The 19,333-nt window shown below is 36.0% G+C and overlaps 1 protein-coding gene across 18 annotated transcripts in view; it reads left to right on the forward strand.

Moving 5' to 3' along the window:
• Positions 1-19,333, forward strand: part of NAV3 (neuron navigator 3) — a 565,631-nt gene that overhangs the window by 394,910 nt on the left and 151,388 nt on the right. For all 18 annotated transcript variants that reach the window (XM_074573833.1, XM_074573778.1, XM_074573817.1 and 15 more), the window contains 2 exons: positions 5,527-5,599; positions 9,570-9,747. In XM_074573833.1, coding sequence (XP_074429934.1) covers positions 5,527-5,599; positions 9,570-9,747 — 251 coding nt within the window. The remainder of the gene's footprint in view (positions 1-5,526; positions 5,600-9,569; positions 9,748-19,333) is intronic.

A 19,333-nucleotide genomic window follows, 5' to 3' on the forward strand; every position in this document is an offset into this window, starting at 1 on the left:
ATATATGTGACTCTCTGGGTTTCTGTTGTTATATATGTTAATATACAACATATATAACATATATATGAATATATATGTTACTCTCTGGGTATTCTGCGGAATATTACCATGGGTGTCCCTAATAAGTCATCAGCAACATTAGAAAACTTCTACAGAGCAAATCCTTTGCCGGATTTTATCTGGGGCTTTGGGTCGTGAATCAGAATGTCAAAACACACACAGAGCTATGGAAGATTGCGCTGAATGAAGTGCTAACAAAATTACTGTTTTAATTTTGCTGCCAAAATAATCAGGAGTATTTTAGGAGCGTATATGTATAGAAACACTGTCATAATAAAGTGTCGTATTTATAAAGGTGTCCCATTCTTCAGCAGCAGGAATCCAGCACGAAGTAGACAACAACTAACTTGTGTTTGTGTCTATATGTTCTTGTAAACTGTATTGCCATAAACTTAACAAGAGAGCTGGTCAAACCATGTAATTTTTCAGAGCTTCTTGTAAATACAGAAAACATTATGCTGTATTAGTCATCATTACTTGTCTTCTGAGCATCCCACAATTAAATTTATGTTTGGAAGTGAAGAAAGTGTTGTCTGCCAGACAAAAGAGATGAAAGCTAATCTTGGTAACAGCAAAAATAATTATAATAAATAGACATATTCTATATGTTGAGTCACTGGTGAGTACAATCCCACAAATGAGCTCTTCCTGTAAGTCTGCTAACTGCTGGGTATTAAGTACTACTGTTTATCTACATGCAAGTCCCACAGTCTGGTTTAGTGATTTATTTCTGTCAGTAAAATTTCAAATAGCTTCCAGTCAGAAGCAGATTACCCACAACTACGCAATGTAATATGTTACAGCAGATTTGCAATGTATCTTCTTTGTATGCCATGTAATGTATTAATAGTATTATAGTTGTGATATTGATGCTTATTTGTACATCATCATTTGGACTATAACCACTTAAAATATGAGCATAGAAATGTCTTGGGGCTTACTAATATTTATGGTGTAAGTATTTCAGGTGCTTTTTCCATAATGCTATGCGTATGAACAATATTAAAATGATTTTATTTATGAAAGAGGCTTAATATATTGTAAGCGTAACTCAGTAGGCTTAATTTAAAAGGCATCAAATGGTGTTATCTACCCGATGATGCCCACAAATCTTAATTCCTAAGTTATCATCCTCGTACTGAGTTTATCTGCACCCATGATGCTGGAGCGACTTTTCAGAATTGGACACATTATTCTTGAGTTTTGGTAAGGAAGTGATTGTATTATCAGAGATAGGTTTTTGTTACCTCTGAAAAGCAATCTCGCATCATATTGATTGACTTTCAACATGGTTACTTGAATAGCTAAGTAGACAAATATCTACATGGCAATGAAAGTTTATTATATCATTAATTCTTTAGCCCATTTATAGGTTTTAAGATTTTTAATGTGGCAGATCTGCTATTCAACATAATGCCCTTCTTCCACTATTTTGAACATTTAATATAAAATAAATGCCTTGGAACACAAAACTTTGGTGATTGCCAGTGATGGAGAGCTGTTCAACAACAGCCTGATCTTGGCAACATCTACCTGTTCAAGCAAATGTGCAAATTTCAGTCACTTTTCTGTATCTTGATATGTAAGATTTGGAGTCAAGCTGTATATCCTGAATTCAGTACTGTAATGAATTATATCTTCTGCTACAACACTTTGTAATTCTGATGATGCTATTTGTGCTAATGAGGAACATCAGCTCTTTTATCAACTGGTGCTTTTTGCAACCAAAATTCACTACAAAATTGTGGTCATATGTAAGATATAAAATTTGTCTGGCGTCTGTGTTAAGTGTTACACTGCAAAATCTTCAACCCTTGATATATAAGCAGGTAGAGTTCTACATATGCAGTGTCAGCTCTCGGAAGAGTTTACCCCAGTGTATAATAACCCCACCACTAACTACTTAAATAAACATGGACTCCAGGGATTCATACCACTCTTGATTGAAACAGTATTGAGGAGTGGAAGCTGCTTGAAATCTTTTAGAACTTTTGTAATTGCAAAATTACTCTCATCTGTTAGTAAGTTTGAATAAAAAGTGTTTGGGGCTGCTAGGGTTTGAGTTCAAAGAATAACTGTGGTTTGCCAAGGCAAGAAGTAGGTAATTAAAGCAATGTTTGGAGACATACTGAAAGCTTCAAAATGGGACAACTTTAAGGCTAACATTTTCTAGACTGGAGAGGAAAGAAAGTGAAAATAACCCAAGAATGTATTAATGTATGTCTCATTGAATCTTCTAACAGTTCCTGAGAGTTGTAGTAACTGCAGTTATTATCAGAAAACTGACTGTAAGAGTTATTTTCTGACATTTTCAGTGTATTATGTGGCTATGAGTTGCCACACCAAACTTGCTCAATTCGCAAGTCAAAACAAGACTTTATTCTAAGGCTAACAGTGCAACCACAGTCTATTGTCTGAAAGTTGGCCACTGCTGTTGCTTCATACATTACCACCAAGAGGGATGACTTTGGACCTTTGCGCTTCTACTACCGTCCTTTTGGTGAACTGTGAAGCAAAACAGAATTTGCTTTGTAGTTCTGCAGCATATTGAGTCATTGGTGTTAATGGTAATGACTAGTTTTGTCTGTGAGTTTCAGAGATGTGTCTTCAAAGACACGCTGTAGAAGTAGACACATAATGTAACCAGGTGCCATTGCTACAGGATATTTTTCACCTTAAATATATGTTAAGGTTTATGTATTAGGCTTACTGTTTACTAAATATTCAGTATTGCAGATAGACATTGAGATGTTTTCACAGCACATTAGGGTTCAAATGTTCCCTAATAAATTAGTTTTTGTTTATAGCAATGGTCTCCTGAACTACTGCAGAGGGCACATGCCCATTGTGAAAAACATCTTGGTTACGCTACGAGGTCTGCTAGGAAATATTGTTTCAGTTATTTGGGGGTCGATGCTGCTGACGTCAGTCTGATTCTTCTTTTTTTGGTCGTTTTTTTTTTTTTTCTTTTCTTTTTTTTTCTTTTGGTTTCCAGTACTTAGTTGTAGAGCAAAATTTCCCATCTTTGAAGTAGCTGATTCTGCATTATGGTTGATTTGAAAGTTCAAAGAGCCACCCAGTGACACAGCTAATATCCAAACAAATCTTCATTTCTTTTAAATTCTTCAGGACAGGAAAATTTCCATTCAAATCGTTTTCTTACGTGGTTGTCACCGTTTAAAGGTCGAGTAGAAATATTCTCATCGTGTGCATCATTTTCACCACTGATGCAGGGGTGTAGTTGGAGGTCAGGGCTGAGCCGTTGCCACCAGGAAGTGGCACCACCTGCCTGTCCCTCCTTCCCACCTCCCCGTTCCTCTCCCAAACCCTGCCTTACTTGGGCTGGGAGGCGCCCTCCTCTCTGCTGACTCCTGCGCTCGGGAAGCCGGAGTGACTAAAATACGATTTGCCTTTTTTGCTGGGCGAGTTTTCCGCGCGGAGCCAGCTCCCGGTGCCCTCAGAGAAGCGCTGAGGCCCAGCAGAGGCGGCAGCGGCCGGGCCCCGCGCCTGGGAGGAAGAGGAGGTGAGGAAGAAGCAGATCTTCCTATTTTAGCTGCAGCCAGCTTGCAACTGCCTATACTTGTGTCACATCTCTGCACCTTACAAAATGACTTAGCTAATTTGGGGGGGGGGGGGGGGCGGTTCACGGTGTAAAACTACAGAAACGTGTAAGAAATGACAGAGTTAAGGCCTGAGTTTCCGCAGTTCCTGTGCTGGGCCAGAGCTGCCGTAACCCCATTGATTTTAGGATGGTTATTCCGCAGTCGCAGCTGCGCCGATGGGTGACACCTGCCAAATGGATTTATGAAAGCTTTCTGGTAAACCCCAGTTTTGGAGTGTCGTTAGCTAGTATCAGCTGCAGAGTTTGGGGTTTAGGTTCGGTTTTATTTTTTTAATTGTATCAGGGGAGAGATTATGTATCGTTCCCTATAAATGGTAGCATGTCCTTGAAAACAGGTGTTTGAAAAGACTTTTTAAAAGATGTGTTTAGTAATGTTTTGGAGTTTATTGCTCTTAAAAAGCACATCTCTCAAAATTTTGCAGGTGTTTGTAAGTTTATAAATATTACCTGTGGATCAAGAGAGTCTGTGTGAGCTTATAATATATACTTCTAGGGTCAGTAGCAAAAACAATATTTCTATTCCTTTTAGCCAATACTATTTTCTGAGAATAGTGGAAGAACTGCAGACATAGAAAGCTGGCAATAATAAAAGGCCCTCCTCCTAGGCCAGAAAAGGTACTGCCAAGGATCAAGTAGCTTTTATTCAAGGAATTAATTTACCCCTTATGTTTTGGTGTTTGAAAACTGTTGATATGAGGTATTGTAAAATGTGTAAACATTCAAATAAAATTAACTAACTGCATGGGCTTGATCTACTGCAGGCTTATGGTTTTGGTGTTGTGTTCCTTTTTTTCAATGTTCTCCAATGAAAATAGGTATTTAAAAAACATGGTTAAACATTTTGTTTTATTTTTGTGGTCCTAGATGACACGAAAAAAATGCATCAACCTAAAAAATGTATTTTAAAATCAAGTCTGTTGAAGGCATTTGACATAGGACAGCTCTCTATTCATCATTTTTCTGTTTTCATAGCAGCATAGTTCTATACAGAGCTGTTACTTAATAGATTTTACATGTATAGCTGGATATTTGCTTCAGTGATCCTGGGAAGGCTGGGGGAATCATCTGGGGATGGTGACTCAAGAGAACATTTTGGAACATTCTGTCTCTCAGGTCTATTGAGATAGAATAGACACATGAAAAGAGTAAATGTGATTACTTGTTTTAGAGGCAGAAGTTTTATCCTTTTATTGATCTACATTTACTCTACATGTTCTTCTGTTATCTAAAGCTCTCTGTGGTACTGTAGTTTTCATCTAAACCACCAACAGAACTCAGCTACACTTCACTAAGTAAGCACTCTTCTGAGAAGCATAAACATTAAATAAATAAAAAATATTTAGGGTAAGTTTTGAAGGAAAAAACTAGGGAATAAACCACTGCTGTGACATCATTTTCACTGAATTCTACATCATCCCAAGGAAATAAATACCTTTGCTAACACACTTGTTGGAGGTTTTTGCTTACATTTTTGAGTCAACTCAGTCACCCCCATTTCCAGACACGTACTCAGTGTCTAATCCTCTATGGATGCTTTCATTGCTGGTTGTTTGTAGCACATAAAATCCAGTTTTATGTTAAGTAGGTGGGTTGCTGATTTGCCAGCATGCCATTCTGGATTGGGCATTTATGAATTGTTTTTAAGCACCAAAGTGGACAATGAAAGCTTTATATCAATTCCCCAATTAGCAGTAATCATTCTTGTTAAACTTTGGTAAAGAGCTGCAGTATGCAATGAATGTAAAGTATTCATTCCTGAGCTGTTTCTTTTTTTTTTTTTCCCTGGCATTTCTAGATTTTGTCAAATAGTCTTATGCTGCTTGTTATTTCTGTTCGTATTGCAGATTGAGAATGTTGATGTCTGCCTTAGCTTTCTGGCAGCCAGAGGCGTAAATGTCCAAGGTCTTTCTGCAGAAGGTAAGAGAAACAAATCATCAGAACAAATAATAACGGTGTGGGTTTTTTTTAAATAAGTTTCTTAATACAAGTTATTTGCACCTAAATACCAAACTCCAGCTGTCTTGAACAGCATGCAAATATAGATTAGTGGTAGCGAATGAGAGAGAAGTTTAGATATCCTTTTAATTTTCCCTTGAAATTGAACCAATACATTTGGTAGGTTTATGAAGGCTGAATCGATGTTTTAAAATAATATTTTTTTCAATGACAATGGCATTAATCTTTTCATATTATTTCCACAATATTAGATAGGTACAGGGTTTCCCAAGCGTGCTTTTAAACTTGTTTATATATGGTATTCAAAACAACAAAAATGGATACGAGACTCTCAGTTACGTCAGCCTAGGGAAGACTATTTGTTTAAGCAAATTTAGTATTACCAGTAGTTCTGTCAGGATGAGTCTGAATATTATTGTATTCCTTTGATGTCATGGATTAAGTGAAAGAGTGAATGGTCTTGCTGCTTATATTATAGCCCTTTTTGCTGTATTTGTTACCTCAAGTGACTGCTTAATACAGTTACAACTAAGTTAATAAATATATTAAATCAAAACCACTAACATACCAGTTGTCTTAATTAGTATGTAATATTTGTCTTATTAATGTAAAATTAAGTCAGGTGGATATTTTATCTTGTAAGTTAAAAAATGTATACAAACATTTGTCCTGTAACTATTTAAGCATTTCTGCAAGGTGCTCTGCACCTTCAAAATCCCTCAGATTTCCATGGCAGCTGAAGGGAATAGGTATTAACATGATGCAACCCTATATTTTTATTTTCCTTTCAGCACAACTAAAAGCTTTAAAAATGCATTTTTTCCAGAGATGATAATTTCAATTGAATTTTAGAAGATGCCCATAGAAAAAATTTTGAATGCTAACCACTGTTTTATTTTCAAATTAACTCAGAGTTGTTATCTTTCATTATAGTACCTTAGCAGAAGTATAATACAGCCACGTTATGTACTATCAGCTCATTTTAATTGTCTAATCATGGCAAGCCCCTTAACTGATTTAGAAGAACCTCTGTATCTGTATATACTGTAGATATGTTGATGCATGAGAACGCTGAATATTTACACGTTACTGTTCATCTCAAACCTATTTAGAACTTGAATTTTTTAGTGCAGCCTCTTTTTACTTGCATATGAAAAACAATCAAATGTGTGAATAGCACGAATTTATTTCACAGAATCATAGAATGGTTTGGGTTAGAAGGGACCTTAAAGATCATGTAGTTCCAACCCCCTGCCATGGGCAGGGACACCTCCCACCAGACCAGGCTGCTCAAAGCCCCATCCAGCCTGGCCTTGAACACTTCCAGGGATGACACAGTGCATGGCACTTTTTTTCTGTACTTCGTTACATCAAAATCTAAGTGCATTCTATAATACATTCCTTTATTCATACCTTTGTTTTCCTTTGGAAAAGCTATCCTTTTAATAGGATATAAGCTTCAACTGTGTAGCATTAAGTTCAAGTACTAGTAAAAGCAATAATACTACATAGTGTTAAATGCAAGGACTATTTTTTAATACTTTCATTAATCTTTAAAACAGAATTTTAATAAGGCAGACCTTGAGTTCTGAAGTAAGATTAAAACTAGTTTTGTTGTTTTGCAGTTATTTATGAATCTGGTGTAAATTACCAAATATTAGTTCAAAGTATCACAGAAGAGTGTTTTGCTTAAATATACCATTTTTAGCATGTAAAATCCTGAATATTACAATTTCTCTTGAGGAGAAGAAATTGAGAAAAATAGACTTGTTTTTTAATTGTGAAATTGTCAAGTTACTTTCATAGTGTTTTGTCAGCACATTTATGTTTAAAATCAATTAAGTTTAGAAACCATAAGTCTGTTTCTTGTAATAGGCTTTGATAAATGTACCTTTTTACCACTGTGTCATTAATAAATGACCAGAAAGTTTCTGGAACAGTAAACCATGAGCTTAACAAGGTTTGAAGATCTCACAATCACTTTCTCACCTCATTTTGATACTTGAGCAAGACAGTCTAGAACAAAAGTAATTTTCAAATCTTAACTGCACAATCTCTACTGGAGTACCCAAATGATAAATAATAAGCCAGTTGCTACAAAGAAAAACAGTCCCCTCCTTTTCCTTGCAAGTGTTTAGTACATAATAGAAGTTTCTGGATGTTTTCTGTTTAGGAGAAAGCTTCCAACTTAAACTTGTTTAAAAGTAGGAAAGAAAAAGAAGTTCAAAGCTGATAACATTCTTCTTCAGAAATAGTAAAAATATAATTTAACACAAAAAGAGCAAACTTTTAAGAAAAAATATGATGAGTGGGATTTAAAAAACAAAGGGTTATTATTCTGAGCATTAAGTGATGAAAAATCATAAGAATAAATAAATCAGTATCACGTACAGAAAATCTTTTGGAATCAGAGCAGCTTACAGATTGACAATTATGTGGTTTGTTTGGGTTTTTTTTAAAGATAATTTTGAATATGTGTTCTGTGTTCCTTGGTAATGATCTTCCTTGAAACCAACGTGACCTCAAAAGTCATTGTTGCTTAAAATGCTTTCTAATTCTGAGAAAGTTCTTCTGCGTATCTCTGGTGGTCTCATGAAGAATCAAAGCTCCTGCAACATCATCATAGGGAAGATGAGAAAGTATGGATACTTAGAATAAATTTCCACTTTGCAAAGTATATTCCAGTGTCTAGGATTGCGTTTGCTTTTGAAGAAGGGGTTGAGAGCGTAAGGGCTCCAGTGTTTGCTGGACTGTCAGCCTATGTACTAACATTTCACCTAATCCTATTGCAAGAAAATTAATATGGTTTAAAGGACACAAATATGACAGTCATTTTTCATAAATGCTGCTTTAAAAATTAGCTAAGAAAGCTGTGTAGCACATACAGCTCAGTATTTAGATTTGCAGGGAAGGCAGAAAGATTGCAGCGTTGCATGTTAGGTTACAAGGCTATAGACTAATGAAAACCTTTCACAAGAAGTTCAGTGCCAAAGAAAATTAATAATGAGGTTATGAACAGACAGACCTAAGTGCTGCAGATAATTTCATTAAAGCCTCCTGAGGCTTCTTTTTTGACACAGGGATCCTTTATGAGCAAAGAATAACATTATCCTTTTAAAACCTTCATGTAAGGGTGGGGAAAGGCTAAGAAAGGAACGGGTTACATGAGGATGCTATCATGGCTCACCAGAATTTCATATGGGTACCTATTTTAGCCTCATGTGAAAGCAGTAGTTTTGAAGTCTTCATTAATCAGTAACAGCATATAAAATAGAAACTAGAAAATCATGTAGTTCAAAAGTTCAAAGGTGTAATTGTGAACCTTTCGGTCACCTTTTTTAAGAAGTGTTTTCCATTAATTTCCTTCTCTTATGTTCCTTGCAAATGTATGCGAACGGAAATGTGCTCGTCCATAAGACTATTACCACCTCCTCTTACCGATTTCTCTAGAAGTCACTGTTTATTCCCAATGTGCACAGAATTTGTTCAAAAACCAAGAAGAGTAATTTAAACCATGAGGTAGATGGGATGGGCCCCTAAGGCCAGAAAAAATTTAGATTTTTCTGACTGCCCCTCTGCTTACTGAGAATATCCATACTGTGTTGAGGCAGGAGTATTCATTTGAGATTATGCATGTTATTTAAGGTTTGATGTACTCTTCTTTATGACCATGCACATGTGAGTCATTATGAGGACATTATGGAGATATGTATTGATTGCAACAATGACACATAAATAAGCAAAGATTATAACAAACAGTAAAGTGACAGTTAACGTGTGCTTGATATTAGAGATAAATGAAGAGATATAAGACATAAACATGTATAGCTATAGGTATGTACAGAGATGTTTTAGTATAAAACTGTTACAAAACTGAAGTCTAAAACCACAGTGTTTTCACTTCTTTTTCTTTTTCTATTTTTTAAAATAGAAATAAGGAATGGAAATTTGAAAGCCATTTTAGGGCTGTTTTTCAGTTTGTCTCGGTACAAACAGCAGCAACATCATCAGCAACAGTACTACCAGTCTTTGGTGGAGCTACAGCAGCAAGTCCCTTCACCTCCAGCTGAAATCAGCCAGTCCAAAACGCACCAAGATATGCAGTCGAGGTAGGTTTAAAAGTTAATTTTCTCAGGTGCAAAGGTTTTTTATTTGTCTGTTCAAAAAATACAAGATTTTGCAGAAAAATTAGGTTACTTGCAAGAGACTTAAAAGACTGACTTTTTTTTAGCTATTTTTGCAGTGGATATGGGAAAACTGTTTCTTAAGTGTTTGTTTGGTATGAAGCTTACATATCTTGGGAGTAAAGCTACAGTGAGAACAGAGAACATTTCCAATTAAATCTAGTTCCAGTTTTAATTAATTTTAAAGCATTCTTTCACTTTATTATTGATTCTACTGTCCTTTTCACATTAAGAGACTGTTAGCACACCCTGTGGTTAGTACACTGGTTATTTTCATGTTTTCCTCACATACCCAGTTCCACATCTAAATGAACAATTTCAAATGATTAGCAAAATACATGGTGAAAAAGCACAATTAATACTTTCATTTGTTATAAACTCTTTTCATCCCCACACATTCTGTTTTGAGTGCCTAATTCTATTTGAATGTTTTTTTGAAACGGAGAAGAAACAGCCTTAATCTAGTTCCTTTTAAGTGGTCAGTTTATGATTTAGTTTTAGGAAAGCAAAGCACTCAGCAGAATCCTTAATTGCTGAATTACATTGCTTTCAGACTAAAGCTGAAAACATATTTTGAGAATATAGTTGCTTACTGTCCATGACACAAGAATAATTTTTAAACACACATATCTATTTAAATGGAAAGAGTGTTACCAATGTATACGTTATGAAGGAAGTTAAAACCATTCACATGTAGGACTATGTAAAGTGTCGTTTAATGAAGAGATTTATATGTTGCTGTGTTGTGTTTAATACTTGTTTGATTTATTATTTGCTCGTTTAAAATTTTTTGCATACTTACTGAACAATTGCATGACTAGAATGTGGTCAGTCAATGATCTAGGATGGATTAAAAGTATCAGACCACAATAATGAAATTTTTGTTCTTGAATCCATTCATACCTAAATTACACTTTGGTGTTTATAATAAACATATTCCTTCTTCAGTTGAGAAAACTTTTCACTCTTCAGCCCAATAGAAGTCTTTGTCTTGAAACTAGGAATGTTGTAAAAATATGTTTATAGGAAAATGTTTCTGATGGCATTTTAGTTACCTCATTTGATACAAAAGTTAAGGTGCACTTGTGTTTGCCTTGGGCATTACAATGTGAAATGCGTTTTTTTCCTCTGGTACTGAAAATTAATGTCTTTGAATGCTTTCTCCTTGAAGTTTACTATTAACCTGTAATCTAGGGAGTTATGGTGTGATCCTAGAAGAATTTTACCACTCTCAACATTTTCTCAAGTTGAATTTGCTTTCCGAAGGATATTTAATACTGCGTAAGAGGCAATAACATCTTGTTATTCAGAAATCAAACGTTTTTCCTATTATAAGGAAGGCATTTTGAATGTAGGTCTACAAGTGTTCACTGTTTTAACCAGTGGAATTAAACGCTTATCTGGCTTCATGTAAATACCTTTGGTTATTTTTTGTTTATAATTTACTAGAAGAACTGAAACATTTCCTGCTTTTCTACTTTACCCATTGTGAATTTTTAATAAAAAAATAGTTGCCATGTTCCTCTGTACATCACCACTATTGCAAGGAATTCTGTCAGTCCAAAAAAGCTTGGAGCAAAGTTGTTTACTATTTGGAAGACAGCGATTGCACACTAGGCCTTTGTCTGCTCCGGAATGGAAGGCAAGGAGGGGATGAATTTTTTATAAAACTTTCTTTTCATTATAATTCACCAAGATCTCAGGGCCCTTCAGTGCCTTTTTCTCCTCTTCTACTTTGCTATGTTTAAATATACTCCATTAGGAGGAAAGGCAATCATTCCATGTCCAGAACTCCAGCATTCCTGCCTTTGTGAAATGACATCTAAGGCTGGTTTAACAAAATTTCTACTGCCATCAGTGTACTTTAGACCTTTTACTTTAGAGCCAGGAAACTAAAATAATTTCATTATTTGATTAAATTCCTGTTCATAGCTATGTTTCAGCTGCAAAATGTTTCTATGTAAAAAATTATTATACCAAGATTGGTACAATTTTTCTTATTTCCTATCTGTAAACTGAAAGCAAGAATTTTTCTTTTTGCTTTCACATATCACAGAATCATAGAATGTGTTGGGTTGGAAGGGACCTCTAAAGGTCATCCAGTCCAACCCCCCTGCAGTAAGCAGGGACATCTTCCACTAGATCAGATTGCTCAGAGCCTCATCAAGCCTGGCCTTGAATGTCTCCAGGGATGGGGCCTCCACCACCTCTCTGGGCAACCTGTTCCAGTGTCTCACCACCCTCATTGTAAAGAACTTCTTCCTAAGGTCTAATCTAAACCTACCCTGCTCTAGTTTAAAACCACTGCCCCTTGTCCTATCGCTATGCGTCCTTGCAAACAGCCCCTCCCCAACTTTCCTGGAGGGACCCCTTCAGGTACTGGAAGGCCGCTAGAAGGTCTCCCCAGAGCCTTCTCTTCTCCAGGCTGAACAACCCCAACTCTCTCAGCCTGTCTTCATAGGAGAGGTGCTCCCCGCCCTCTGATCATCCTCGTGGCCCTCCTCTGGACCTGCTCCAACAGGTCCATGTCCTTCTTGTGCTGAGGGTTCCAGAGCTGGACACAGTACTCCAGGTGGGGTCTCATGAGATCAGAGTACAGGGGGAGAATCACTTCTCTGGATCTGCTGGCCACAGTCCTTTTGATGCAGCCCAGGATGCAATTGCCCTTCTGGGCTGCAAGTGCACATGATCGGCTCATGTCCAGCTTTTCATCCACCAGTACCCCCAAGTCCTTTTCCACAGGGCTGCTCTCTATCACGTCATCCCCCAGCCTGTATTGATAATGAGATATTGATATATAATGAGATAATGAGATATTGATATACAGAAGTTCAATGTTTGTTACCATAAACTTCTCTACTGCCTGAGAGAATATGATTTTCTCTATCTGTATATTTTTCATTGAAGCCTTTAAGGGTAAAGAAAGGTCCCTACTTCTAAAAGATTTATTCTGTATGAAATATTTCTATCTTCTGCTACAAGTACATATAGTATTCTGAGCTGCTAGCAAAACAAGGAGCTCCAGGACTTAGAAACAAACAGAAATATAAATTTTTAAAATACTAATTAGCTTTTTCATTTGTCACTGTTTTGAAGTAATATTAGGAAATTAACATAAAATAATATGTCCCCTTCTAAGAAAAATAGATGGCCATATACAAGTATATGTTGATATGAACTCTCTGTGGTGGACTTAGCAACCCTTCTTTTCATAGCAGTCATTTAATTTAATGTAGGTTGTTTTTTTTTCCATCAAAGCAAATTATTTTGGAAAATAACTCAAAATGATTTGCCAAACAGCTTTTTAGCATTAAGCTGTTAACGAGTAAATAAAAGCTTCTGTTTAGAAAGATGCCAAAATATGAAATTTAAAAAAAAAAAAAAGATGCCTTTGATGGGATTCATCTTGCCTCTTGCCTACCTTTTCCTGTCTGAAATGTTGACAGGTAGCCTACATGACTCCCAAGACTGATTTCTATGATATGATTGCTTTCATGGCGACTGTGTCTCGGCATTAATTACAGAAGGAACCAACTTGACTGACTGATTTACAGGGCAGGAGTTCATGATTTAGAAGGTCCTAAGGAACTCATATGGCTGCTGCATGGGACACATGAGACCTTTAGGTATTTTTGGCAAAAAGTAGTTTCATATAGATACTTAAACCTTCCTCTTCCATTGAACAAAGAGTATTGAAAAGTGGTAGTATGTAAGGTGTGTAATAATGTTATATTCTTCACTTTTTCCATGTGAAATAATTGACAGATAATCTAACTACTATCAATAATAGAGTAATTTTACTTTTTTTCTAAAGAAGTGGTGATAAAATGAGCTATTTTGTTCTTTCATAGTGGATGTTATTCTTTAGGGCAATTTATTGGTACACCTTTATCAGCTATGCCTCTCTTTATTAGCCTGTTCCAGTTCTGAATATGCTTTTCAAAATTCTTAATACTTTCTGTTTTCTAACATTTTTTACTGTGAAAAGGGTTGGCATGTAGAAACTTTAAATCAGCCAATTACTCGTGGTGTATATGTTCTAAAAATTATTTGGCAAATTCATATAACAGAGGTTATTGTCCATTAAATTGGTCTGTGGTCCTTTATTACCTGGAAATAGTTCTTTCAGGTTTTGAGAGGAACAAGAAAAATCCTCTTCTTGTTATGGCAGAAGGCAGATAATGAATATAGTAGTGAACACCTGAATGGCACATTCATTTTTATTCAGTAATGGCAAAACTCTTCTAAACCTAATTTGAGCAAATATTCAAGGGTATTGTGAAAATTATCTTCTTATGACAATGGGTATTTTATTTTACTTGAAGACTCACATATTTCTACTGTGTTAGATGCCTGAGAAATAAAGCTGTCATTTTGAGGCACTGTATACATTTAAGCGTGTTTGGTATGTTAGCGTTTGTCTGTGTGCAAACACATAAGCAAAACCAAAACATATACACCAATAAAGGCGGATGCTTTTTATGAGTTTGTACTTTTTCAAAATGTTCAGTAAGCAATAACATTTCATGTTGTAATTTAAGTCTGTGAAACTATGTCTTAATAGTTCCAGTTACTTTAGGTTAGATTATTCCATCAGAAATGTTATCTTCTTTGTTGCTTTCAGCTAAGGTATAGTAAGCATATTCCTTAATTTCAGCTTGATTTCCTAGGAGGTAAAAAGACGTTGTGTGTTCTTTATTAAAAAGTATGAAAAGGTGATGCTCTCCACTGTTTCAGAGAGAAATACAGGTTATCCATGGGAGAGGGAAATTCCTCTGAGAAGTCACACAGAAGATGGTCAGGATACAGAAGTGGTAGCACCAAGACCCTGCTGAAGACAAAGGAAGTTTTGTCTTTGTATGTACAGGGCTAGTGTCTCACTCTCCTAATTTAAGAGGGTGGTGACGATGATGATGACAATCATGGTAGTGTCATCCTGATTGCCAGGTTATTGTATCTGTGTCACCTTGGGATCATTACTGGGTCTAAGCCCATTCCACATGCCACTGAATCCAACTTACTTTGATATCAACATCAATGAGAGAGTGTTTGGGCCCTCTGTCAACGAAAGCTGAAACAGGCAGAAAAAAATTACATTAGGACTTTCATAGTCAGGTTGTTTTGATATGCTAAACAAACAGAAGCCTCAGAGGAAGGTTATAAACAGAATATCATGAGACTGACAGGATTAAGTTTGTGCACAAATGAGGAATTCAGGAGACTAATCCAGGAGGCTACTTGTCCTTGGATGACTAGGTAGTCAGCGACTCCTACAGGGGACAACACAGATCAGGAATGTAATTAAACTGATTTCTGGAGGAGCCTTTCTCCCCTTAGTGTAAAGTTTGCATAGGAGGATAATGAATTTTCTACGGCAGGCGCCTACCAAAGTTACCTCAAGTTGGTCAGTGCGGCAATACTTTAAAATTCCTAATGGCTTGTAATCTGTCCATAACCAAGCTCAGAATTATGCAAATTGTGCATGCAGAAGAGAAGCAAGATTCTGCATGTGAAAGAGTATCATTGGCCTATCTAATCCTGGGGCCAACCGCAACATTTCAAATCAAATGTAAAAAGAACGAAGGAAGTTGATTTATGGTAAGTGAAATTTTATTGTAAAGAATATACTTTATTTATGGAAGATTATAATTTTGTACCAGTAAGCATAAAAACTCTTAAAATTATTTTGATGATTAGTGGAAAAATCTACAGTAAATAATAAATGGCAACCTAAGGGACAGAGTGGTTTTAGATGTGATTGCTGATTTCTTTTTATCCTAAAATTTCCTATATTCTTGTATGACTAACTGTGGGAATTGAATACTTCAGAATGTGAGGTAGGCACTTCACTCTTTAGTTATGGCTTTGGTGCTGCTTTGAGATTTAGTTAAAAAAATACAGTGCTGGTGGCCTTATTTATATCTGTCAGTAGAGATAGATGACAACAATGGTTACATTATATTTTTATGCTTCGCTTTGCTAGTGGATTCCATTATCACAGCAATACATCTAAACTTTCTGCAGTGATGATCTTTCAACCACCCAGATACTAAGAGAAAACACATGTGGATGAAAGAAGTTCTGTCTCATTTATGGATTAGGCAGTAACTGGTTTCAGTAAGCTGTCAGCAAAATTCCCCGAGACGGACAAACTATTTTATCACGTACAGGAATGATGAGCACAGCTTGAGGTCCAGATGGATTTTGTTAAATTTGTTATATTAAAAGAGCACCCTGGTTTTCCTAGGCGCATAAACAAAGTTAGGTAGCTGATTTCGACAGGCAGTTGCATATATAACAACTGCAATGAACTGGGTTTCATGTTGCCTCCTGCTCAGAAGTACTAGGGAAAAAAATGAAGCATGTTGGACACACAGCTTGTCCTGTGTGAAATACAGTAATGCAAATGTAGTGGTTATGATTATGAATTTAAATAGATCCATGCCAGAATACTGGCAATCCGTATGCGAGTCTTGGTTACACCACTCTCAATTTAGAAAACGGCCTTTGTTTCAGTGTTCTCAAGGCTTAAAAATATTGCCTTAGCAGTCTGCACCAAGTGCATTGAACTGACATAGGCTAAAAAATTGAACGTCTACATAGTCATGCGCCTGCCTTGGTTAATGGAGAGGAAAGTGACGAACCAAGTCACTTTGCCATCCCTAGCTCTTGTCGCTCCTAGTCACTTTGTTTTAATAAAGGGTAACAGGTAGGTAGTTCCCGCTTTTACCACTACAGAGTCGTTATTTAATGACTGCAAAGAAGAAAAATTAGGAAAAAGTTTATGTCTTCTTTCTGTTCTCAGTTTTCTAGTAAGGGTCTAAGCGAACAACTTGCTATTAGCCTAACCTGATGTATTTTTATGCATCTGAGAGATAATGCAGAATGAATTGCTTAATGTGATCTGCAGCAGCTGACCTTCAAATGGACCTTAGCAATTTAATTTTACTTTAACTGAGCAATCTTTCTATCTTGAAAATCAGCTTTGGCCCCATTTTGTTCTACTTCTCAAAGATGCAATCATTACAGTCCTCATGGTTCCCAACAAAAGGAACTGCAGGAAGGAAGTTCTTTCATCTTCATTTTTCTGAAGTCCAAGTAACTAAAGTATATAGTATAGCTGCGTACCAATTAAATCAGTTAACTGTGTACCTAAGCAAATAGATGATATTTAATAATGCTTTGCATAAATTAGATAAGAGATCTGTTCCTTTGATAAGCACTGTATAGGTCATCAGGAAAAGTGATGCACATGCCACTTGTTTACCTCACATAGCTATGAAATTAATTTACCCATTTGATATAACTGTCATTACATGCTGGGAATCACTGCAGTTTCAGGAGTTTTCTAGGCTACAGCTATGATATATCAACAGAACATTGTAAAAAATACACTTTCATAGCCTCCTACATATTAATATTACTGCCGCAGTTTCATTAGCAATTATTTTTAATTTTTTGCCTAAAATCCACCTTAATGGCTATATTTTGAAACGGCATGCAAAAATGCATCAGCAGTATTTGATGTTTCATAACACATACTTCTTTTTCATTTGCGAGACTTAGAAATTACCATACACAAAAGGTACACCATCACTTTTTGATGATGGCAAATGATTAACCTTTCTAAAAACCTGCACACCAAAAAGGCAGAACACTGCAATAGCAAGAACATACTTTTCACATCTTCCCTATAGCCCATGCTCTCTAAGATAAGAAGATATCTAATAGTATTTCTTATGCTTAAAATAAGGGGGGAAAAATGGGGGTTTCAAAGCAGACTTTCAGTTTCTAGAACAAATGGTCTTTTCCATAGCTATAATATAGCACCTACTAGATAGAAAATATAAGAACATAAATTATAAAGCATTTTATAGCCTCTCAATAGCTTTTAAGATTTTTTTAAACTTTTCATCTCCTATTTAAAGTTTCACTACCAACCTCTCAGAAACTGCTTATACCTTTCACCTTCTTACATAACTCTATGAGCTGGATCCTGAAAATCTTGTCCTTTACTGGTTGGTACCTGTCCTTTTGTGCTATTTAGTATGTTCTACAGTTCTTCCTCTCTGCAAAGTACCTGATGTTTGTCTGAAAATTTTCTTCAGGAACCTGTGACATGTACTTTCACTGATTTCTCCTGTTTAGAAATTACCTCTGCCATCTGCTCAAGAATGATATTTCTCTCTCTGCCTCATGTTCTGTTTGCATTTCAGAATGCGACTGTCATCCTTTCTCGTTGTCTGTTCTTACAGTTTTCGAGAGAGTGTTTTAATTCACTTTAGTGATGATTTTCATCCTGTGCATTTCAGATATTCTCACTGTCTCACACTTGTCTCCTTTGACATTCCTTACTATTTACATTTCAGTTTTGATGAACTTTAGCCATAATTTTTGCTGTTGCTAATCCAGATCATGTAGAATTTAATGGGAAGTGTTCCATTCATCCTTGTAGCATTTTAATCCAACTTTTATTATATTTCCTTTTGAAGGAACAGAAGCTTTACAATGTAGTTATTTTCCCTTCAGGTATTCTTTGTTGCCCTCTCCATTTGCACTCTCCACACAGATTCATTAATTCTTCTCACTGTCTGAAAATGAGTTCTGCTGAAATTGTGTCCAAACATTTTTTCCTTTCATAGATCTTCGACGTATTTAATTCTTGCAAATGTTTGAGATTGCCTATAATTTCATGTATGTGGCAATTTTAACTTAAATAAACATAAAGTTCAATGGCACCCGTAATGAACTATCGAGGTCTTCATTCTTTCATTTGTCCTATGATTAATTTTCTTACCTATTCTGAAGCAAAATGTTCTTTCCTTATTCCTGTTTATTCCTTGATAGATCCCTTGATAGCAATGTATGACTCAGTCTTTTCCTTGCACTCTTGCATTCAGTCAAGTCATAGTCTTATGTTTGTACTGCTACTTTCTTTCTTACTGTCAGTCCTTTTTTTCAACTTCAGCCTCTTAATATTTTCACAGATCCCATCATATTGTGATCCCATGATAGGGATCGTGTGTTGATTGCTTGCCTGATGCAGGTTTATAGCAATCCTAATGATACTTTAGAATGTGTTGATGAATATGGATTTTCTGGAAATCTATGAAGGGGTTCAAAAGACAACAAGCATAGATTTGAAAAAGTGACGGCCTCAGGCTTTCTGGAACCCCCTTTTTCATTCCCTTTAGGAGAAAACTTTGTTACATTCTATCAAACTCTGAAGCAGAATGGTGGCATACGTTACTGTGAGGATCATCTCATATAATTTAATTTTGTTCTAGTGCAGGATCATAAACGATACAGAGATAAGGTCATAAAAGGGTAAGATTGGCCCCTAAGGGCATACTCCTAGTTCTGGCAGCACGTTGTTATCCACTTGGCCGATTTGTTCAGAAAAATTAACGTTTTTTAAAAGATTGTTTGCATTACTTTAGGTGAGTTACAGGTCAGGCTAAGCACAGTAGCTAAGTAGCACATTTATCACTTAGTTGATATCCTATTTGTT

Source organism: Larus michahellis, chromosome 1 (assembly GCF_964199755.1).
Source record: "Larus michahellis chromosome 1, bLarMic1.1, whole genome shotgun sequence".
Classification (NCBI taxonomy): Eukaryota; Metazoa; Chordata; class Aves; order Charadriiformes; family Laridae; genus Larus; species Larus michahellis.